This window comes from Ornithorhynchus anatinus, chromosome 2 (assembly GCF_004115215.2).
Source record: "Ornithorhynchus anatinus isolate Pmale09 chromosome 2, mOrnAna1.pri.v4, whole genome shotgun sequence".
NCBI lineage: Eukaryota > Metazoa > Chordata > Mammalia > Monotremata > Ornithorhynchidae > Ornithorhynchus > Ornithorhynchus anatinus.
Window position 1 is genome coordinate 142,758,084 of NC_041729.1, and position 24,346 is coordinate 142,782,429.

Below are 24,346 nucleotides of genomic sequence, written 5' to 3' on the forward strand. Positions count from 1 at the left end.
AGGTCTTGAGTTTGAATTCCGGCCCTGCCACTGTGGGCAAGTCACTTAACTTCTCTGTGCCTCAGTTACCTCATCTGTAAAATGGGGATTAACTGTGCGCCTCACGTGGGACAACCTGATTACCCTGTATCTACCCCAGCGCTTAGAACAGTGCTCTGCACATAGTAAGTGCTTAACAAATACCAACATTATTATTAACCCGTGTCCTCTGACTCCCAAGCCTGTGCTCTTGCTACTAAGCCAGGCTGCTCTAGACTGTAAGCTTGTTGTTGGCAAGAAACGTGTCCACCGACTATCGTATTGTACTTTCCTAAACACCTAGTTCAGTGCTGTGCACAGAGTAAGCACTCAATAAATATCTGTGATTGATTGTGTGGGTGGGTGAGAACGCACCTGCAGAGGTGAGGTCCTTAATGCTGAAGTTCGGGAGATAGAATGGGGGAAGTGAGCCCTCATTACTCCCACTGATCGATTGCCTTTGCACTTGAATTTTTTTCCTTTTATTCACTCCACCTTCAGCCCCACAGCTCTTATGCTCATATCCGTAATTCATTTATTCATATTAATGTCCGTCCCCCGCTCTAGACGGTAAGCTTATTGTGGGCAGGAATCGTGCTCACCAACTCTGTTATATCGTATTCTCCCAAGTGATTTTAGACCATGAGCCCATCTTTTAGACTGTGAGCCTGTTGTTGGGCAGAGATTGTCTCTATCTGCTGCTGAATTGTCCATTCCAAGCGTTTAGTACAGTGCTCTGCACGTAGTAAGCGCTCAATAAATACAACCGAATGAATGCTCAGTATAGTGCTCTGCACACAGTAGGCACTCAGTAAATCCAACTGACCGATTGATTGCTTGATAGATCGGTTGTATTTTTCCCGAGTGCTTTGGACGGAGTCCTGCCTACAGTAAGTGCTAGTAAATATAATTGATTGATATGATCGCAGGGGAAAAAAGAGTGGAGTCTGGAGAGGTTGTGAACTGAGAACAGACAGGAGTGGGTGACCGATCACCTGTAGTCCCTGTATTGGATAGCGCCCGGGCCTGGGAGTCGGAAGGTCACGGGTTCTAATCCCGTTTCCACCACATGTCTGCTGTGTTTCCTTGGTCAGGTCACTTCATTGGGCCTCAATTCCCTCATCTGTAAAATGGGAAATGAGGCTGTGAGCCCTACATGGGACAGAGACTGTGCCCACCCCAAATTGCTTGTATCCATCCCAGCGCTTAGCTCAGTGCCTGGCACATACTAAGTGCATGGCTCAGTGGAAAGAGCACGGGCTTGGGAGTCAGAGGTCATGGGTTCGAATCCCAACTCTGCCACTTAGCTGTGTGACTGTGGGCAAGTCACTTAACTTTTCCGTGCCTCAGTTACCTCATCTGTAAAATGGGGATGAAAACTGTGCCCCACATGGGACAGCCTGATTACCCCGTATCTACCCAGTGCTTAGAACAGTGCTGTACACATAGTAAGCGCTTAACAAATACCAACATTATTATTATTATAATTATTGTTATTATCACTTATCTATCCTACTAGTTTATTTATCTATTGATTCATTCAATTGTATTTATTGAGCACTTACTCTGTACAGAGCACTGTTTTCAATGCTTTGGGAAAGTACAAAATAAAGCCCCCCGCCCTTTTCCTCTGCTCCCCATTATCTCCCCATCTCCCCAACTCGCTCCCTCTACTCTACCCACTCCCTGCCCCACAGCACTTGTGTATATGTGTACGTATTTATAATTATAATTCTATTCATTTTTATTAATGATTTGTATATATCTATAATTCCATGTATTTATAATGATGCTACTGATGCCTGCTCACTTGCTTTGATGTCTGTCTTCCCGATTAGACAGACATCATTCTGGGCAGGGATTGTCTCTATTTGTTGCTGAATTGTACTTCCCAAGCACTTAGTACAGTGCTCTGCACACAGTAAGTGCTCAATAAATACGATTGAATGAATGAATGAACAATAAACAGACACATTCCTTGCCCACAGCGAGCTTAGTGAAGCACTCATAACTATCCACTTATCCTACTTCCCCTTATTAATAATAATAATAATGTTGGTATTTGTTAAGCACTTACTCTGTGCCAAGCACTGTTCTAAGTGCTGGGGTAGATACAAGGTATTCAAGTTGTCCCACGTAGGGCTCACGATCTTCATCCCCATTTTCCAGATGAGGTAACTGAGGCACAGAGAAGTTAAGTGACTTGCCCAAAGTCACACAGCCGACAGGCGGCACAGTCTGGATTCGATCCCATGACCTCTGACTCCCAAACCCAGTCTCCTGCCACTAAGCCACGCTACTTGTTCATAAATCACGTTTATGTCTGTTTCTCCTTTTAGAGCGTAAGCTCCTTGAAGACAGGGATCACGTCTACTAACCGTACCGTACTCTCCCAGACAGTACTGTGCTCGACCCAGAGTAGAGGATATATAAGTGCTCCCGACCGATTCGTTCGTTTATGTTTTCGTGAAAGAAATCTGGACTGCCGTGGGAAAATACTAATGTTGGTATTTGTTAAGCGCTTACCATGTGCAGAGCACTGTCCTAAGCGCTGGGGTAGATACAGGGTAATGAGGGTGTCCCACATGAGGCCCACAGTCTTAATCCCCATTTTTACAGATGAGGGAACTGAAGCACAGAGAAGTGAAGTGACTTGCCCGCAGTCACACAGCTGACAAGTGGCAGAGCCACTTGTACAGAAAATACAGAGTACAGAAAATAGGCTTCTGTACCCCGCGGTCGCTCACCTGCTTAGCGGTGCCGTTCGTGGCCGAAACAGTGCTATTGGCTGCAGTTTGGAAGCCAAAAAAAAAAAATGGCCTCTGGTTTTCAAAGCCCCAGGAAAGTTTTTAAGTAGCTCGTGCTTTGCCCATCTCTGGAGAGTGTGCAACCAATGTCTTCGCCTGGCTGAGATACACACGCATTATAAACCCAACCCAAGTTAATTCGGAGACTTTCTCTGGATGTTGGCTATTTTGAGTGTCGGGTTTTGGGGACTGCCTAGCTGGAAGTCTAGAAAGTAAGTCGTTTGGAAGACAGTCTGTAAATCAGACACCAAATTCAACCCACTGACAAATCAATTCCCGCAAGCCATAGGCATTTATTAAATCTCATTCAGCACCTAATTCTTCTTTTGCTAATTTCTGAGTAAAGGTTTCTGCAGCTTTTAGGTTGTCTGCTGCTGAATTCCAGTGCGAGTATCGTCCTCAGACGGACTAATATTTCCAAAATAAGGTTAATTACCCCAAAACGAGGCTGCTTCGTTCAGAAGCTCTAAAAATGATTTTGTCACTGTTTTACGAAAAATGCAGCTCATTTCTTTAGCGTCTTAATAGATTTTGTTTCCCAACAAGCAAATCTCAGTTTCAAGACAGAGGTGATTTAGAAAATTTGGCCACCTCTCTTTGTCGGCTCAAATGTGCCAGGGATCTGTTTTCTATAAGACGAATGTCTGTTTCAGTTTAATATTATGATTATGAGGATTTTATTAAACAGATATGTTTTTAAAAATAGAACATTTACCATAGTGCATATATATATATATATATATATATATATATATATATATATGTATATAGAGAGTTTAGCACATATTTTGAAAGGAAATACCATGTATAAATAGCTTACAGTATAATATCGGGATCATAATGTTTCTATTTTTTCAAGTCACAAAAGTGTTTAAAACTTCCACCTCTCCATGAAGTAGTCGGATGGGCGTAACATCTTCAAATGGCGACTTGGCCCTCCTCCTAAACTCTCATAGTGCCCCGACATTTACGCGAACCTTGACGCGGCTCGGTCAAGTATCTCTCGAGTGTCCCTGATTACTTTTGGTCAATTCTGTCGGGATTTTGACTTCCCCGGTCTGACTTCCACCTCTTCACTTCAGGGGCGTGAACTTCCTTGGGGGGCAGTCCTTTTGGGTTCAGAATTACTCAGAGTTTCCATCTGCTTTTACTTGACTTGTGGTCGCGAAGATCATGCTTGGCCCTTGGGGTATTACAGTGTACCGAGAGGATGTGGAGGTTTGTCAGCCAGTGAAATATGTCTGGCTTTTTTTTTTTATGCAAGCAACTTTCCTCTGCCTCTCCTCCTGTGTGGTCCCCACTAAACTGAATTTATATGTAACAAGACTACTCACCCTCTTTATCTTCTATGAGTTGCTCTTTTCTAAGGAGAAGGTGTGTGTAGAGAGGGTGCAAGCCAAAAAATGTAATCCTGGCTTCAGGAAGACAGATCGCCAAGAAGCTGAAAATAAAGTTCTGTGTGAGTGTGCTTCAGCACTGCTTAGTCTGTGGGGGCAGAAGAATGTAGCTCCTTGTGGAAAGGAGACGTGTCTACCTACTCTCATTGCACTCTCCCAAGCGGTTAGTGCAGTGCTCGGCACACAGTAAGCGCTCAGTGCGTACCACCGATTAATGGATCGATTGGACTTCAGATAAGCAGCCTAGATAAAAGTAGATTGTCAGAAAACCCGTACCAACTGTACGATTCCGGTTTGTCTTCTAAATTCCAATTTCTTTTCATTCTGTTTTCAGGCATTACTGCAGTCAACAGTTAGCCAGCAAGAGGAGGCCATTGAAAAACAGTATATATCCGCAATTGAGAAACAAGTACACAAGTGTGAAGACTTGCTTAATACTCAGGTAATAAAAAAATGTACGCTCATACGCACTGTTGGCTCTAAAGCACTCAGTCACCTTGGTCCCTCCTACCTCACTTTGCTCCTCTCCTATTTATCCCCACCACTTGTCTGCTGTGTGATATTGGGCAAGTCATTTCCCTTCTCTGGACCTCAGTTACCTGATTTGTAAAATGAGGATTGAGAGTGTGAGCTCCACGTGGCATAGGGGCTGTGTCCAACCCACCAGTGCTTAGTATAGTGCCCGGTACATAGAAAGCGCTTAACAAATACCGTTATCATTATTGTTGTTACTACAGTCCAGCCCATAGACTTCAGTCCTCTAATGCTTACCTTCTCCCTGTACCTCGATCTCATCTATCTTGCCTCTACCCTCTCACCCACATTCTGTCTTTGGCTTGGAACGCCCTCCCTCCTCATAGACAGAAAATTGCTCTCCCTCACTTCAAAGCCTTATTGAAGACACATCTCTTCCCAGAAATCTTTCCTAAACCCTCCTCTTCTCCCACTCCCTTCTCCATCACCCTGACCTGCTCCCTTCACTCATCTCCCCCTCCCTGCCCCACAACACTTGTGTGTATATATCTATATCTATATCTGTTATTCATTTATGTATATTAATGTCTGTCTCCCCCTCTAGACTATGAGCTCTGTGTGAGCAGGGAATTTGTTTATTGTTATATTGTACTCTTCTAAGTGTTTAGTACAGTGCTTTGCACACAGTAAGCACTCAATAAATATGATTGAATGAATGAATGATGCACATAGGATATTTTCCCCAGCACGATACTGGTATCAAATGGTCCATTCCATCTGGGGCTACATTTTTCTTATATGTTATTTAGGTTGGTTAATATTTTGAGAGAACCGAGTTTGCTTAGCCCAAATAACAATATAATATTCCTACAACAGAACCCTTAGCATTGTAATACATAGAGCCTCAAGTGGCATTAAGACCCAAAGGGCTTCTATCTCATATATCTAATAATAGTCTACATCAGAATCCTTAGAACGTAATGTAAATGTCCCCAAAGTGGAATTATGACCCAAAAGTGCCTCTCTGGTTTTTACCTCACTGGGGTCATTAACCGAGGGAGAAGATATAGAAAAGAAGAGCCAACCTCTTCAATTTTTAAAATTTTTCAAAAAGCAGTATCCTGTTTCGGTCCTAGGTTTCCTTCTCTGTTTAAATAGCAACTGAAACATCTCCTCCAAGAAGCCTTCCCTGATGAAGCCCTCCTTCTCTCTTCTCCCACTCTGACTTGCTCCCTTTTTTCATCTCCTCTCCCAGATCCATAGCACTTACCACTTATCTGTTATTTATTTATTTATTCATATCAGTGTCTGTCTCATCCTCTAGACTAAAAGTTTGTTGTGGAGAGGGAATGTGTCAGTTCATTGTTATATCGTACTCTCCCAAGGGCTTAGTACAGTGCTTTGCATCTCAATAATTATGCACTCAATAAATACGTTTGAATGAATGAATATCAGTAGCGTTGTCACCTGTCGGTGACTTTGTGTGAAGTGTTGCTGGCAGTTGGTTGTTGTGACAAAAATTATAATGATAATAGCATTGATTAAGTACTTCCTATTCGCTAGGCATTGGGATAAATGCCAGGTTATAACAATAATAATAATAATTATTATGATATTTGTTAAGTGCTTACTAAGTGCCAGGCACTGTTCTAACCTCTGAGGGACTGTTCTAGGCACTGAGGCACTGTTCTAAGGTTATCAAGCCGGAGACATCTATATCAGCCCCATTTTTACAGATGAGGAAACTGAGGCCTGGAGAAGTTACGCGACTGGGCCGGAGTCACGTAGCAGGCCAGTGGGCCGGACTTGGATTGGGACCCGGCCTCTTTCAACGAGCCGCACTGCCTCCCTTACGAGAGTAGTCGACTGGTACCTGAGCACAGACACCCACAGTTTGGTTCCGAACAGAGTCATCTGTGTAAACAGCACAATGGAAAGATACCCAACAGCTTGGAAAAAAAGGCGACTTGGTCAATGAATTTATCCTTGGAAACGGGACAGAGAAATATTGAAACACGAGCCATCCGGTGGGGCCTTAACTGAAAGTGGACTCAGTGCCTTCTCAGCTACCCTTGGTTGATTGATACACTGTGCCCCGACGCATTAGTAATGGAAACCTCATCAAGCCCAGAGAGTTGCTTCTAGCTTCCCGAAACGTACCCTCAGGCTTTTTTCAAAATTAGGGCATCTCGGGGGAAAATAAGCTCCTGGTCAAATTTTTCATGCCTTTTTTAAGCTTGAAGTGCCGTAGTTCTAGTTTCTTTCCGAGGACCTTCTCTGGGAAATGCGAAACGGTATGAAAACCAGCCGAGGCCACGGACCTGAACTCTGATGAACCCGAAGTTCGATTTGCCTCGGGACTGGTCAGAGTAGTTCTCCTTCCGTCCGAGGAGTCGTCTTCCCTTTGGAAGATGTGAGGAACCGGTGGTGGGAGCCAGAGCCGTAAAACCGAAGAGCGAGGGTGAATAGGCAGCCGGAGGGGAGGGAGGTAAAATAGGACCATCTTATTAAAAAACAAAATGCTAGCAAATGTACGGTCTTTCTCTGGAAAATCCACCGCGTCATTAGCGCTCACCAAAAGCCTCATGGAGACCTGATGTCGTACATGGAGGTGATGGTTTGGTTCACGTTAAAAACATTTTTATGTGGCAAATAATTTATTTTGTGTAATAGCTCATCTTAGGAGTAAGGATTTTGGGAAAATAAGTCCCATTTACACATCGTGTGACATAACAAGGATGTTAATTGAGACTCATGAGAATTGCTCTCTACAGAAAATACCTGAAGGCAAGCTTTAAATTAAATATCTTTATAAAAAAAATCACCAGCCCACCAAAACTGCCAGGATGTATGGGAAATGTAAATTAAATGAAAATGGTCTCTTTTATTAGTCACCAAGCATCAATTATTCGTTATTTGGACAAGCAGTATTTGCTGAGCTGTTGCATTGATTCAGTTTTTATTAACTCACCTTTTCATAATATCCTTCTTTTAATCTTTTATGCCTTCTGAAGTCAACTTTAGGGTAGTTCCCATAGCACCCTTATTTTTTAATCACCATATTAATGTCTCTTTTCACACTCTAAGTAGACAGAGCGAAGAGGCTTCTTCAGTAGAATTCCAGAAAATGCAGTTATGTGGAGCAGATTCCGCCAGGTATAGTGAAGCCGGCTCAGATTTGATAACTTAAGTCTCACCATCACAGGTGATTCCGGCCTGTATATTTTCTCCCGGCACTTCGTATAGTACAATCCCCCCTTCTCGACTGTCAGCCCGTCGTGGGCGGGGATTGTCTCTATTTGTTGCCGAATTATACCATCCAAGTGATGAGTACAGAGCTCTGCACACAGTAAGCGCTCAATAAATACAACTGAATGAATGAATGAATCCAGTGCTCTGCGCACAGTAAGCGTTTCATAAATACTATCCCTAATACTACAGCAGAAGAGAATAGTGGGTTCATTGCCCTTCCAGCAGTATTTTGAAAAGCTTACCTTGTTATTTCCTTCAAATATGGTGGCCATTTCCACCTTTCCTTTACTTCCACCTTGGAAGTTTGTTTTATAAAAGGCAGTCCAGGATCTCCCACTCATACCTGTTAATGGAAGGGAGAGTGGTAGGGATAAGACGAAACAATTATTAATACAGAATGAAGATGATGACAAAGGCCTTGGAGGTGAAGCTGAAGCTGGAATCCTGGGGCCTTTTTCGGGGACAGGGAGAGGTAAAGGAAATTTGAGAGAGTCGGCATTGTCATCTGTAGGTAGTCGGGCCTGTTGAACGAGCTGAAGGAGAGAATCCGCTGAAGATAATGTGGGATGTGGCCAGCCTACTTGATATTCGATAATGAGCCATGTCGTCCCCCATTTATAAGTGGGGAAGCGTTTTAGTCTTTGTCCCAGAAAAGCTACACACTGAGAGGAAATCTCAATAGTTAGAATGAGGCATGTAAACCCTTCACTAAAACGATCAAATTTCAGTTCTTTCTGAGCCCTGGTTCTTGACTAAACCAGTGACTTACCATCACCATTTTAATTTGTAATTGTAAGGCTAAAGATGGAGAAGGAGCATGGTGCAGTGGATAGAGCATGGGCCTGGGATTTGGAAGGTAATGGGTTCTAATCCCAGCTCTGCCGCTTGCCTGCTATGTGACCTTGGGCAGGTCGCTTCACTTCTCTATGCCTCAGTTTTCTCATCTATAAAATGGGGATTGAGACCGTGAACCCCAAGTGGGACAGGATTGTGTTCAACCCGATTTGCTTGTTCCACCTCAGTGCTTAATACAGTGCCTGGCACATAGCGCTTAACAAATACCATAATTATGGAGTGTCATTATAAGGGAGAAACTCAACAGGTAAATCTGTATCAGGATGACCAAACTATTTGGTATTTTATGATATATTCTTCACCATATCCCGCAATCCCCTGTCTTATCAACCTCTTTCAGCCTTCCTTCCCAGCACCTCCCACCCCCCATTCCTCTCTCTCCCCTCGTAAGTAAGTTGGCATTAGAGGAGCGTAGCAAACATGCCAGGTGGTGGTAGAAAATCAGCGAGGAAAGGTAAGAGGGGACAAGAAGTGTGAGGACTTTAATGCCCATGGGGAGTAGTTTCTGCTTGATATAGTGGTGGATCGGCAATCACTGGATGTTCTTGATGAGTGGGGAACCATGGACTGAAAGGTTTCTCAGAAAAAATGATCCGGGAAGTAGAGTCAAGTATGGACCTTCCCCTCTCCTCCCCTCCTCCCCCCCTCTGCCCTTCCCCCGTCCCTTCCCCTCAGCACTGTGCTCATTTGTATATATTATTTATTACCCTATTTATTTTGTGAATGAGGTGTATATTTCCTTGATTCTGTTTATCTTGATGATGCTGCCTTGTTTTATTTTGTTCTGTTTTACTTTGCCCATCTGTCTCCCCCGTTTAGATGGTGAGCCCGTCATTGGGCAGGGATTGTCTCTGTCTGTTGCCGAATTGTACATTCCGAGCGCTTTGTACACTGCTCTGCACATAGTAAGCGCTCAGTAAATACTATGGAATGAATGAATGGATAAATGAACTGGATTGGGGAGAGGCAGGGGACAAGGACGTCAGGAAGGAAGCTGATGGAGTAATCAAGGCGGGGTAGAATAAGTGCTTGGATCAACACGGTAACACTTTGGAAGAAGAAAGTGTTAAGGGCGGTTTCTGTCGTGTTGCAAATGTTGAACCGACACGACTGGGTGGCAGATTGAATATGCGGGTTGAATGAGATAGGTGACCGGAGGCTGATGCCGAGGATATGGACCTGTGATTCAGGGAGGATGGTGGTGCTGTCTACAGTAATGGGAAGCCAGGGTCTGTGGGAAGATGAAGAGTTCTACTTCGGGCATGTTCGATTGGAGATTAAATTTACTCATCGACCCATTACTGGGAGTGTGTGAGAGAGTAATCTTCAAGTAGAGTTCCTAGATTTAACAAGTTTACACGGTAAACTTTTTTACTCTTTTGAAAGTGGTATTCTCGCAAAACATTTTCGGTAAGAGAGCGTCCAAAAAAGAAATAAAGAAGAGGATTAAGGGCAGTCTTGAGAGAGAGAGACATTGGTAAACATTTTGGGAAAAAGGCCCCTGCTGAACATATGATCAAAGTTAATCATGAGCCCAAGAGAGTTATCTGAGAGATCTGCATTGCAGCCTAACTAGGGTCAAATAAAATGTACTCGTGCTTTGAATCGACTATTATATCAATCATATCTTCTGTGGGATCAATGTACGTTAATTAGCCTTGGTATTAATTTGGAAATATATTTTGGTGTGGCTTCATAAACTCCCGGAAATATCACTCCTATTATGAATGCGTACGGAGCAGCTTTTCTGTGGCTAGGACATCCTCGGTGCTCGGTAATACGCGTAAATCATAAATCGACCAAAGAGAATTTGCGATCCAGGGAGACGAAACAAATACCAAAAACGAATTCAAAGCTAACCACTCCCACTTCCTTCCTTATCCCTACAGCAATCAGAGCACAATCCCCTCACACTCTCTGGAGTGCTTATTCTCGTGCTCTGCCCATGGTCATCGCTCAATAGATACCATCGATTGATTGAGCGATGCGAGGTTTCCCCCACTCTCTGCCCCTGCCGGAGGGCGGGGGTTAGGCGTGGCATTTGTGTGTTGGGTGATCTTTCTAAAGTTAAACTACTCGAGGGCAGGGATCACGTCCATCTGTTTTAATTTAGGAAGATAACTTATCGTATGGTAACTCTCCAAGCTTTAGTGTCGTTCGCTGCCCGCCGAGGTGTGTGCTCAATGAATTGCATTTATTCAACGATGGATAAACATCTGTAAAATTTAGGAGATTTTAAAAGAGCACAAAAGAGAACCGAACATGTTCTCCTTGTTGGAATAAGAAGAGATATTTCTTTTTGTTCTGTTTTTCATTTGCCTGTGACTCACATTTGGTAGGCTCATTTTTCTGTTTTCAGTTCCTGAGGTGACTTAATTGGAAAAAATGACCCCCTTTCAACCATGATTGTTGACTTGTTTTAACCGTGGATTAATTCACAGGATTCTCATCAAATGGTTCATAATAATGCTAAAAATGAGAATTATTAGCATTATTATGATATTTGTTAAGTGCTTGGTATGTGCCAGGCACTGTTCTAAGCAATGGGGCAGATATAAGCAAATCGGGTTGGACAGAGTCGCTCACAGTCTCGAACCCCCTTTGACAGATGAGGTAACCGAGGCACAGAGAAGTTAAGTGACTTGTCCAAGGTCACACAGCAGACAGGTGGCAGAGAGCGGATCAGAATCCATGACCCTCTGACTTCCAGACCTGCGCCGTATCCACTCTGCCATGCTGCTTCTCTGATGGGCAGGGACTGTCTCTACCTGTTGCCGATTTGTCCATTCCAAGCGCTTAGTACAGTGCTCTGCACATAGTAAGCGCTCAATAAATACTATTGAATAAATGAATGAATGATATGGACAAGCTTTTTTATAGTATTTCGTAAGTGCTTTTTTGTTAAACACTGGATTAGATACAAGCGTTGGACACAGTCCCTGTCCCACAAAGGGCTCACGGTCTTAATTCCCATTTTACAGATAAGGAAACTGAGGCCCAAATAATTTAATTGGATCACTGGAGAGATTTGATGAATCACAGAGTAGGAAACTAGCCCTGCTAACTCCTTTAACAAATGGAAGCTCAAACCCAAAATTATTATGGGCAGGAAAAGTGTCTACCCAACTCTGTTATATTCTACTCTCCTAAGCTCTTAGTACTTGTGCTCTGCACACAGTAAATGCAGTAATGCAATAAATGCAACTGATTGATCGATTCAAGAAAAGCAGAAAATCATTCTACCCTTCCAGACGCTAATCAGGTTGATCATTTCTTTCTCTGCCCAATATATATCTCACAAAATCTGGATTCAGAAAAGTGCTAACAAAATATGGTTTACCACATGATGCTAGGTGTTAGAGTTTTACCCCATCTGTTTTTGAGTTTACTTTTTCCAAGTCTTTTTTGAATTCTGGGGATTGGGATTAGAAATGATTCCTTGACAAATTGTTGCTGGTCCAACTCTGCATTTGCTTGCTCTGCTTTATTGGCAGGTTGCTGGAGATGTCGTTCCCTCTCCCCATTTTTATCTCCCCATTTAATCTCCCCCCGCTTTTTTTTTTGGATTGTGAGCCCCTTAAAGATTAGGGGCTGTGCTTAATTCCAACGTGTGCATTCTTTCCCAGCACTTAACACGGTGGACTTTGCTGTGATCTTTGGAATTCTGATATTTGCCCCGCCACCAACCCCGCATTACTGCGTCTGCATTTCATTCATTCATTCAATAGTATTTATTGAGCGCTTACTATGTGCAGAGCACCGGACTAAGCGCTTGGAACGAACAAGTCGGCAACGGATCGAGACGGTCCCCGCCGTCTGACGGGCTCACGGTCCGATCGGGGGAGACGGACGGACGAGAACGATGGCGATAAATAGAGTCGAGGGGAAGAACGTCTCGTGAAAACCGATGGCGACTAGATAGAATCGAGGCGATGTGCATTTCGTTAACAAAATAAATAGGGTGATGTAAATATATACAGTCGAGCAGATGAGTACGGTGCTGAGGGGATGGGAAGGGAGAGGGGGAGGAGCAGAGGGAGATGAGGGGAAAAGAGGGTTAAGCTGCGGAGAGGTGAACGGGGAGCGGTAGAGGGAGTAGAGAGAGAAGGGGAGCTCAGTCTGGGAAGGCCTCTCGGAGGAGGTGAGTTTCTAAATGATATATTATAAATTACTATTCATGATAATGCCTGTCTCCCCCTCTAGACTATAAGCTCACTGTGGGCAGGGAATGTGTCTGCTAATTCTGTTGTAGCGTACTCTCCCAAGTGCTCAGTACAGTGCTCTGCACATAGTAGCGCTCAGTTAAAACGATTGATTCGTACAGTGAGCACTTACTAAGTACGAGGAATACTACTAATTTCCTGTAAGGGAATAGCAGAAGCAGCTTGGAGAAGCAGCGTGGCTCAGTGGAAAGAGCACGGGCTTTGGAGTCAGAGCTCGTGAGTTCGAATCCCAGCTCTGCCACTTGTCGGCTGTGTGACTGCGGGCAAGTCACTTCACTTCTCTGTGCCTCAGTTCCCTCATCTGTAAAATGGGGATTAAGACTGTGAGCCCCATGTGGGACGACCTGATTCCCCTGCGTCTACCCCAGCGCTTAGAACAGTGCTCGGCACATAGTAAGCGCTTAACAAATACCAACATTATTATTAAGGGGACTGAGATCAGGTGGGAACTAGGGTAAGCGAACGGAAGGAAAAAAGATGGAGCAGAAATACCTCCAAGGGTTCTGCCTGATCTCTACAAATCTTGGAAACTCTCTTGCTTTACGGGGAAATGCTGCACAGGTGACCCCTGGTAACTGCCCAGACAGTTGCTCACCAAATGAAAGAAATTGTAGGTGATAGCTTTTCCGTTGTCATCATCGACTTGAGGAGAAGACTAGAGTGTCAGCTCACTGTGGGCAGGGAGCTTGTCTACCAACTCTGTTGTTTTGTCCTCTGCCAAGCGCTCAGTTGGACTGTTTCCAACCCGACTAGCTCGTATCTACCCCAGAGCTTAATACATAGCAACTAAACCTATACCATTAGAAATAAAAGAGGAGTAAACCCTCCTTCACCAAGCTCCCCCCAGGCCATCGCCTATTCTTTCCCCAGCTTGGGCTTTGGCTTTTCTGATTCTGTAGCCCAGCATTTGAGGGCGGCGGGGCCAGGAAGGGCTCGGGCCACGGCAGCGCCTCTGCCACTTGTCAGCTGTGTGACTGTGGGCAAGTCACTTCACTTCTCTGTGCCTCAGTTACCTCATCTGTAAAATGGGGATTAAAACTGTGAGCCCCACGTGGGCAACCTGATCCCTTGTATCCCCCAGCGCTTAGAACAGTGCTTTGCACGTAGTAAGCGCTTAACAAATACCAACATTTATTCTCTGTGCCTCAGTTACCTCATCTGTAAAATGGGGATTACGTGTGAGCCTCACGTGGGGCGACCTGATTACCCCTGCATCTCCCCAGCGCTTAGAACAGTGCCTGGCACATAGTAAGCATTTAACAAATACCAACGTTATTATTATTATTATTATTAAGAACTGCTGAGGAACTCCTCCTTCCAGGTTCTGCTGTCCAGGGAGTGGGGAAAGCCTACTCGCTTCACGCTCCACCAGAAGCAGCGTGGCTCAGTGGAAAGAGCACGGGCTTTGGAGTCAAAGGTCATGGGTTCGAATTCCGGCTCGGGCCACTTGTCACCTGTGTGACTTTGGGCCAAGTCACTTTCAGTTCTTCGGTGCCTCAGTTACCTCATCTGTTAAATGGGGATTAAGACCGTGAGCCCCACGTGGGACGAACCTGATTCCCCTCTGTCTACCCCGGCGCTTAGAACAGTGCTAGGCACATAGTAAGCCGCTTAACACATACCAACATTATCATTATTATGTCGATACAAAACACATCAGGTTGGACACATTCCCTATCTCCCGTTTTAACAAGTGAGGGAACTGAGGCATAAAGTGAGGTGACATGTCCAGGGTCACACATCAGACAAGTGGCGGAGCCAGGATTAAAACCCAGGTCCTTCTGACTTCCAGACCTGTGGTTGATCCACTAGGCTAGTAAGGATAATAATAATAATTGTGGTATTTTCTTAAGCACTTACTATGTGCCAGGCACTGTAGTAAGCGCTGGAGTGGAGAAAAGCAAATCAGGTTGGAAACAGTCCCTGCCCACCTGGGGGTCCCAGTCTCAATCCCCATTTTACGGATGAGGTAATGGAGGCCCAGAAAAGTCAATGATTTGCCCAAGGCCACACAGAAGACAACTGGTAGATATGGGATAATCTCCTTTAAGGCAAGGATAGTGTCTGTTTGCCATTTTCCACCCTCCCATGGAGAAGCAACGTGGCTTAGTGGAAAGAGCACAGGCTTGGGAGTCAGAGGTCATGGGTTCTAATCCTGCCTCTGCCACTTGTCGGCTGTGTGACTTTAGTGAGTCACTTCGCTTATCTGGTCCTCAGTTTCCTCATCTGTAAAATGAGGATTAAGACTGTGAGCCCCCTGTGGGACCACCTGATTACCTGTATCTACCCCAGTGCTTAGAACGGTGCTTGAAACATAGTAAACGCGTAACAGATACTATGATTATTATTTAATTCATTAGTCTGCCGCAAGTCTAAACCATCGATTGATTGATTGAGTTACCGGAGGTCAGAGAGGAGTCCAGGAAGAGCATATGGAGAACACAGGGAAGACTGGGACCTTTTATTGGCTGAGATAGAAAAGTTCAGAGGAGGAGGAGATTTGGGAGGGATGATGAGTAGTTTGGCTTTGTATGTAGATAGAGGTTGGAGGTAAAGGTGGAACATTCAAATGGAGATGTCTCGGAGGTGAGAGACAATGTGTAATTGCAGGTTAGATGAGAGATCAGAGCTAGAGAGGTAGATTTGGGAGTTTTCCCCGCATAAAGGTTGGAGCTAAAGCAGATGATCTTCCCAAGAGAGGAGGGTGTAGAGTGGGAAATGCTTAGTGTGCTGTCTGGCACATAGTAAGCCGCTTAAACAGCTACCATTTCATATAAATAGATATATACGTATACATCTAAATAAGATATATATATACATATATGCTTAAACAAATCCAAACATTATTTTATATATATATATTAATGTTGGTATTTGTTAAGCGCTTATAACAAATACCAACATTATATATATATATATAATAATATATAGTATAAATAATGTTGGTATTTGTTAAGTGCTTACTATGTGCAGAGCACTGTTCTAAGCGCTGGGGCAGATACAGGATAATCAGTTTGTCCCACGTGAGGCTCACAGATAATCCCCATTTTACAGATGAGGTAACTGAGGCACAGAGAAGTTAAGGGACACGCCCACAGTCACCCAGCTGACAGGTGGCAGAGCCGGGAGTGGAACCCATGACCTCTGATTCCGAAGCCCCACGCTCTTTTCACTGAGCCACACTGATATACATATATAATGTATATTATGGTATTAAATAATAATAATGCTATTTGTTAAGCGCTTACTATGTTTATTATCAATATTATGTTATGTTTGTTATGTTTATTATGAATATTATGAATATTATGAATATAAGCACTTAACAAATACCATAATATATATGTATTATATATATATATATATATATATATAATGGTATTAGATTATTAATAATGCTAATTTTGTTAATGCGCCTACTATGTGCAAAGCACTGTTCTAAGCGCTGGGGGGGATACAAGGTGATCAGATTGTCCCATCTGGGGCTCACAGTCTTAATCCCCATTTTGCAGATGAGGTAACTGAGGCACAGAGAAGTTAAGTGACCGGCCCAAAGGCACACAGCTGACAAACGGCAACGCCGGGATTAGAACCCATGACCTCTGACTCTCAAGCCCCTGCTCTTTCCCCTGAGCCACGCAGCTTCTGATGTACATATCATTGTCATCAAGATTAGTAATATCAAAGGTGGCCAAGTACCAAATTACAGCCCTTCAACCCAGCAGCGTGGCCTAGCTGGGAGTCAGGAGGATCTGGGTTCTAATCCTGGCTCTGCCACATGTCTGCTCCACGACCTTGTACAAGTCGAGTCACTTCTCTGGGCCTCAGTTACCTCAGCTGGAAAATGGGGATTAAGACCGTGAGCCCATGTGGAACGGGACTGTGTCCAACCGATGAGCTAGAATCCACCCAACGCTCAGTACAGTGCCCGGACTATAGTGAGTTACTTAAAATATATCATCATTATCATCGTTGCTCGGCTTTCTTCTAAGGTGAAATTTACAGAGCTGAGTCTGGGTCCTGTGACCTACTTTCTTGGCTTTCTCATTGACTCCCGTTGTGACTCCGGCGAATGACTTAATTCACTCTGCTCCTTGAACCCGAATGTGTTATGAGAGTAAAGATGGCTGGAAGGTAAACTGAGGTCTCTTTGAAATTTCAGGCGGCCACTTTTTTCTCTGGGGCCCTTGAATTCTGCCGTCTGAGCAGAGCGTTCTCCAACGGTGCCTTGGCTAACCGAAGAAATAGGAGGTGGGGCCTGAAAGGCACAGGTTTGGGAGACAAGAGAACCCACTAATAAAAGACAGACCATCTTTGGAATCCGACAAGCAGGAGAAAGGTCGAGTCTGAAAGAGAGGCTTTTTGGAGCAAGGGATTGATAAGAGACAACTTTTAAACCAGTGACTTGCTGGAAAAGGAACTGAGAACTGGGAAAATAATAGGACGTTCCGTAATTCAAAACGGCGATCTGCTCTGCCTATCGTTTGATCTATTCTTTAGTGCAGTTCAGGGATTTTAGATAACCCTTGCTAAAGTTACCCGAGGAAAATGCCATTGAAAAGAGCAATTAGAACTCTGAAATGTAGCCTGTGAATGTCCTTGGTTTTTTTTTTTTTTTTCTCGTACTTGAACGGTACTGACCATAAAAATAAAAAATCTGGATTCAATCTATATTCAAAGATGGGTAATTTATTTCTGCCTTCCTCAAGCCCCTCACATGATTCTCCTTCCTGTGTGACAGAGGCATTTGATTCATATTTGGCCTTTCCAAGATGAGTATCAATTCCTGACAACTGCAGATTTCACGGGGATGTTTCAAGAATTTCCTGCTTTCGTTGAGAGGAAAATCGGTAATGATAGATTGCGAACAGACAGCCACTCTAGTTCTGTTTTGGGCCGAACAGGAAAACATTGTGGTCTTTGCAATTGTCAGATGGGGGAAAAGCAGACCTCAGAACTCGGAGCAAGAGAATGGAAACAGAGTCAAGTGGCATTTTTGTTAAATCGCTAGGAGTGAGAAGTTCCATGCCTGAATCTTAGTAACAATGAAAAAAACAGGCTGTAACACATCAAGAGTTAGGAATGGAACAAACGATGCATTCTGATGGGGTAGGCAGGTGATTGACGGGTGCCTTCTTCCATCCTTTGCTGCCACAAGCTGTGTGGGGAAGATTCAACTAGAGACTGTCCAAGTAATATTAATTGCGGCAAGTGACAGACACGGATGGCTGACTAATACCAGGTTCTAAAGCCTCGGGCGTGTAACCGTCGCAACGTTATTTAGTTTGGACATAAGAAGGCAAAATGGATTGCAGCTAAGGCTTTGAAGCGGCCCTGCGGATATTCTGAAAAAGAAGATTCTTCTCCATAACACCCGGAGGGGTAGAAGAAGGATGGCCTAGGGGATAGAGTGTGGGCCTGGGAGTCAGAAGGGCCTGGATTCTTATCCCCAGCTCCGCCACTTGTCTAGCTGTGTGACCTCGGGCAAGTCACTTCACTTCTCTGGGCCTCAGTTCCCTCATCTGTAAAAACTCATTCAATTCATTGGTCAGCCAATATTTGTTGAGCATTGCTAGGTGCAGAGCACTGTTCTAAGGCACGAGGGAGGAATCCAGTATAACAAGGAACAGACACATTCCTTGCCCACAATGAGCTTAACAATCTATAGGGCGAGAAAGACATTAATATAAATAAATTACATCACAGATATAATAATAATGTTGGTATTTGTTAAGCGCTTACTCTGTGCAGAGCACTGTTCTAAGCGCTGGGGTAGAATACAGGGTCATCAGGTTGTCCCAGGTGAGGCTCACAGTAATCCCCATTTTACAGGTGAGGTAACTGAGGCACAGAGAAGTAAAGCGACTCGCCAACAGTCACACAGCTGACAAGTGGCCGAGCTGGCATTTGAAACCCGTGACCTCTGACACCCAAGCCCGGGCTCTTCCCATTGAGCCACGCTGCTTCTCTAAGTGCCGTGGGGCTGGGAGAGGGGGATGAGTAAAAGGCGACGAAGAAGGGGACTTGAAAGAAAGGGAAAAGAAGGCTCAATCAGGGAAGGTCTCTTGGAGAATATGGGCTTTCAATAAGGCTTTGAAGCAGGGGAGAGTCACTGTCTGTCGGATGTGACTTTGGGCAAGTCACTTCACTTCTCTGGGCCTCAGTTACCTCATCTGTAAAAATGGGGATTAAGACTGTGAGCCCCACGTGGGACAAACTGATTCCCCTGTGACTACCCCAGCGCTTAGAACAGTGCTCGGCACATAGTAAGCGCTTAACAAATACCGACGTTATTATTATTATGTGAGGAGGGAGGACGTTCCAGGCCCAAGGGAGCAAGTGGCGAGATACACGAGATGGAGGTACGGTGAGAAGGTTAGCGTTAGAGGAGTAAAATGTGCAGGCTGGGTGGCAATAGAAGAGGAGCGAGGTTAGATAAGAAGGGACAAGGTGATTGACTGCTTTAAAGCCAATGGTGAGGGAGCTTTTGTTTGATGCGGAGGTGCAAAGACAACCGAAGAGTTCCTTGAGGAGTCGGGAATCGTCTTGAATCTTTTAGGAGAAAAATGAATCTGGGCAGCAGAGTGAAGAACGAACTGGAGTGGGGAGAGACCAGGAGGCGGGGAAGTCAAACAAGGAGGCTGATAACAGTAATCTAGGTGGGCGAGCCATAAGTGATTTTATTAATGCGGTAGCCATTTCGACGGAGAACGATGTTACGAAGGTGAGACCGACGGGATCTAGTGATGGATTGAACATGTGGGTTGGATGAGAACGAGGAATCAAGGATAACACCAAGGTTACGGACCTGTGAGACAGGAAGGAGGGTGGTGCCGTCTACAGTGATGGGAAAGTCCAAGGAGAAGACTTCGTTTTGGAGGGAAAATAAGGAATTCTGTTTGGTCATGTTAAGCTTGAGGTGATGGGAGGACATCCAAATAGATGTGTCTTGAAGGCAAGAGGAAATGCGAGACTGCAGAGAAGAAGAAAAATCAGGGCTGGAGATGTAGAGTAGGGTGTCATCTGCATAGAGTTGGGAGATGAAGCAGCATGGCTCAGTGGAAAGAGCCCGGGCCTGAGAGTCAGAGGTCATGGGTTCGAATCCCGACTCTGCCCTTTGTCAGCTGTGTGACTGTGGGCAAGTCACTTCACTTCTCTGTGCTCAGTTCCTTCATCTGTAAAATGGGGATGAAGACTGTGAGCCTCAGTCTTCCCTGTATCTACCCCAGCGCTTAGAACTGTGCTCTGCACATGGTATGCGCTTAACAATACCAACATTATTATTATTATTGAAGCCATGGGAGCAAAGAGTTCTCCAAGGGAGTAGATGGAGATGAAGAATAGAAGGGGACCCAGAACTGAGCCTTGAAAGACCCCCACACTTAGGGGGTCGGAGGCAGAGGAGGAGCCCCCCCCAAAAGACTGAGCATGAACCATCAGAGAGGTAAGAGGAGAACCAGGAGAGGACAGTGACAGTGAAGCCGAGGTTGGATAATGTTTCCTGGAGAAGGGGATGGTCGAGAGTGACGAAGGTAGCTGAGAGGTCGGGGAGGATTAGGCTGGAGTAGAGGCTGGACTTGGCAAGAAGGAGATCAGCGGTGACCTTTTAGAGGGTGGTTTCTGCAAAGTGAGGGGGACAGAAACCAGATGGGAGAGGGTCAAGGAGGAAATCAGAGGGGAGGAAATGAGACAGCGGGTGTAGACGACTTGCTCGAGGAGTTTGGCGAGGAATGGGAAGAGGGAGATGGGGCAATAACTGGAGGGAGCCGAGGGGTCAAGCGAGGGTTTCTTTAGGGAAGGGGAGACGTGAGCAGGTTTGAAAGCAGTGGGAAAGAAGCCACTGGAGAGTCAACAGCTGAAGTAGCTGTTAAAATGGAGAGTAAGGCTGTGAGCCCTATGTGGAAGAGGGACCGTGTCCAATCTGATTGTCTTGTCAGTTTTTGTGCATTCCCATTTAAACTTGATGGGATCATATAGTAATAACAATGATAATAATAATGATTATGGTACTCGTTAAGAACCTACTATGTGCCAAGCGCTGTTCTAAGTGCTGGGGTAAAAACAAGTTAGCCACGTTGGACATAGTCCCAGTCCCACTTAGAACTCACACTCTTAATCCCCCTTTTAAAGATGAGGTAACTGAGGCAACTGCGAAGTGAAGTGGCTTGCCCAAGATCACACAGCAGACTTGTGGTGGAGCTCAGTACCTTCAGACTCCTAGGTCCGTGTGCTATTCCCTAAGCCACGCTGCGTAGTACGATGATTAGAGTCGTTCATTTCATTCATTCAATAATATCTACTGGGTGCTTACTATGTGCAGAGCACTGTACTAAGTACTTGGAATGTACACTTTGGCAACAGATAGAGACGATCCCTGCCCAACGATGGGTTCACAGTCTAAACGGGGGAGATCAGTCAGTCGGTGGGCACTAAGCGCTTGGGAAAGCACAGCATAATGGAGTTGGTAGGCATATTTCTGGTCCATAAGGAGCTTGGAAATTAGAAATTACACATTTCAGTCTTCCTCGGCCACAGGCTGGTCATCAGGGAAAGTGCACTATCTAGTTCATTATCTGGAACCTGTGATGCCCATACTTGCTTATAATTTATAATATCGCCAAGATCCGTCCTCTCCTCTCCACCCAAACGGCTACCTTACTGCTATAGGCTCTTGGAATATCCCGGCTAGACTACCGTGCCAGCCTGCTCTCTGATCTCCCTTCCTCCTCTCTCTCCCCGCTCCAGTCTATTCTTCACTCCACTGCCCGGCTCATCTTCCCGCAGAAAGGCTCTGGGCCCGTCACTCCCCTTCTTAAAAACCTCCAGTGGTTGCCCATCGACCTCCGCAGAAAACAAAAACTCCTCACTCTAGGCTTCGAGGCTCTCCATCCCCTTGCCCCCTCCTACCTCTCCTCCCGTCTCTCTTTCCACCGCCCACCCCGCACGCTCCGCTCCTCCGCCGCCCGCCTCCTCGCCTTCCCCCGTTTTCGCCCATCCCGCCGTCGACCCCCGGGGCCACGTCCTCCCGCGGTCCCGGAACGCCCTCCCTCCTCACCTCCGCCAAACTCATTCTCTTCCCCTCTTCGAAATCCTACTTAAGCTCACCTCCTCCGAGAGGCCTTCCCAGCACTGGGCTCCCCTTTTCCCTCTGCTCCCTCTGCTCCCCCCTTCACCTCTCCACAGCTGAACCTCTCTCCCCCCATCTCCCTCTGCTCCTCCCCCCTCCCGTCCCATCCCCTCGGCACTGTACTCGTCCGCTCGACTGTCTATATCTTCATCACCCTATTTATTTTGTTAATGAGATGTCCATCACCCTGATTCTATTTATCTGCTATTGTTTTAATGAGATGTTCTTCCCCTCGATTCTATTTATCGCCATCGTTCTCGTCCGTCCGTCTCCCCCGATCAGACCGTGAGCCCGTCAAAGGGCAGGGACTGTCTCTATCTGTTATCGATTTGTCCATTCCAAGAGCTTAGTACAGTGCTCTGCACATAGTAAGCACTCAAATACTATTGAATGAATGAATGAATGAATAATAATTTTAAGAATGATAACAATAATTGGGATATTTAAGCACTTATTATGTACTAAGCGCAGTACTAAGCACTGGGGTGGATACCGGCAAATCGGGTTGGACAAAGTCCCTGTTCCACGTGGGGCTCACAGTTTCATTCCCCATTTTGCAGACGAGGCAACTGAGGCACAGAGAAGTGAAATGACCTGCCCAAAGTCACACAGCAGAAAAGAGACAGAACTGGGATTAGGATCCACGTCCTTCTGACTCCTAGGCCCTTCTGCTTATAGAGTCTCCATTTAATTCCGTGCCTGTCTTCCGTTGCTTGAGTGATCAGTCAGGGCTCGGGTCTGTGCACCGTAGGTCTGAGCGGAATAACAGCCGGAGTTCAAGACGTCAAGATCATGGGGAATGTTTGAGTCGGTAGTATGATGTTGGCCGGAGTCGTTCGGGAATAACAGATTTGGGGAAACGGTCCTATCCCTGGTAGGAAGTGGTGGAGAACGATCTTTTAATGAAGCAGCATAATAATAATAATAATGTTGGTATTTGTTAAGCACTTACTATGTGTAGAGCACTGTTCTAAGCGCTGGGGTAGACACAAGGGAATCAGGTTGTCCCACGTGGGACTCACGGTCTCAATCCCCATTTTACAGATGAGGTAACTGAGGCACAGAGAAGTGAAGTGACTTGCCCACAGTCACCCAGCTGACAAGTGGCAGAGCCGGGATACGAACCCATGACCTCTGACTCCAAAGCCCGGGCTCTTTCCACTGAGCCACGCTGCTTCTCTATGGCCTAGTGGATAGAGCAAGGGCCTGGGAGTCAGAAGGAGCTGGATTCTAATCCCGGCTCTGTCGCTTATCTGCAGTATGAACTTGGGCAAGTCACTTCAATTCTCCGCGCTTCAGTTCCCTCATCTGTAAAATGGGGATTGAGATGGTGAGCCCTAAGTGAGACGGGGATTGTGTCCAACTCAATTAACTCGTGTCTACTTCAGCCTGCCTGGCACAAAGTAAGCACTTAAAAATTACTGCAATTATTTTTCTCAGTATAATTATTATTGGTAGTATTGTTATTGATATTATCATTATTATATTGGGAAGTTTTTGCTGGTCAGAACAACTGTTGATTTATTTTGAACCGGCTTTACAGCGATTCTCAGGTTTACAGACTACTTTGTTGAAGCCTTTTTCTCCCGAAGAAACAATCCGCAAGAGTGTGACTGTGCTCGCTTTAGAAATTGTATCAGGATAAATCCAGAGGTGCTTAATGCTGGAAAATAAAATCTTCACGAATCAATACATTCCCATTGGCAGTAAATCTGATTTTTCATATATAAGCAAATGGAAAAAGGAAAAAGTGCTTATGCTAAACCAAATTCAAACACATACCCTTTCATCAGAATTTTTGGCTTCTCCATCTCAACTTCACAGACCAGAAATTGCAAGGTTTTAGTCCATAATCATTTAAATTTTGATATTAACGTTCTATTTTAAGAGCTAGAAGAAGGGAAATCCAAACTGGGCATGTTCTATGTGTCAAAAACAAGATTCAGAGTAATATTTAGGTCCCCTGGTATATTCTGTCAAATCGGAAAATATTCTTTTTAACGACCGTTCACACCGTTATACATTTTTCTTCTCCCATGTGGAATAACGGATTTTTTTTAAATCTTCCAATTACTGAAAGAATGTGTTAGGTGAGAGATGGCATTGGGTAGCCTCATTACTCACAAACTTGAAGGTGATTTGCAGTGTGAATTAAATATGTTCTGAGTCACCTATGCACTCGAATAACTTGCC

The 24,346-nt window shown here is 45.0% G+C and overlaps 1 protein-coding gene across 6 annotated transcripts in view; it reads left to right on the top strand.

The window, feature by feature from the left end:
* The window catches only part of CCDC91 (coiled-coil domain containing 91), a 496,853-nt gene that overhangs the window by 276,912 nt on the left and 195,595 nt on the right, over positions 1 to 24,346 (top strand). For all 6 annotated transcript variants that reach the window (XM_039911226.1, XM_039911223.1, XM_039911225.1 and 3 more), the window contains one exon: positions 4,557 to 4,664. In XM_039911226.1, the coding sequence (XP_039767160.1) occupies positions 4,557 to 4,664 (108 nt within the window). The remainder of the gene's footprint in view (positions 1 to 4,556; positions 4,665 to 24,346) is intronic.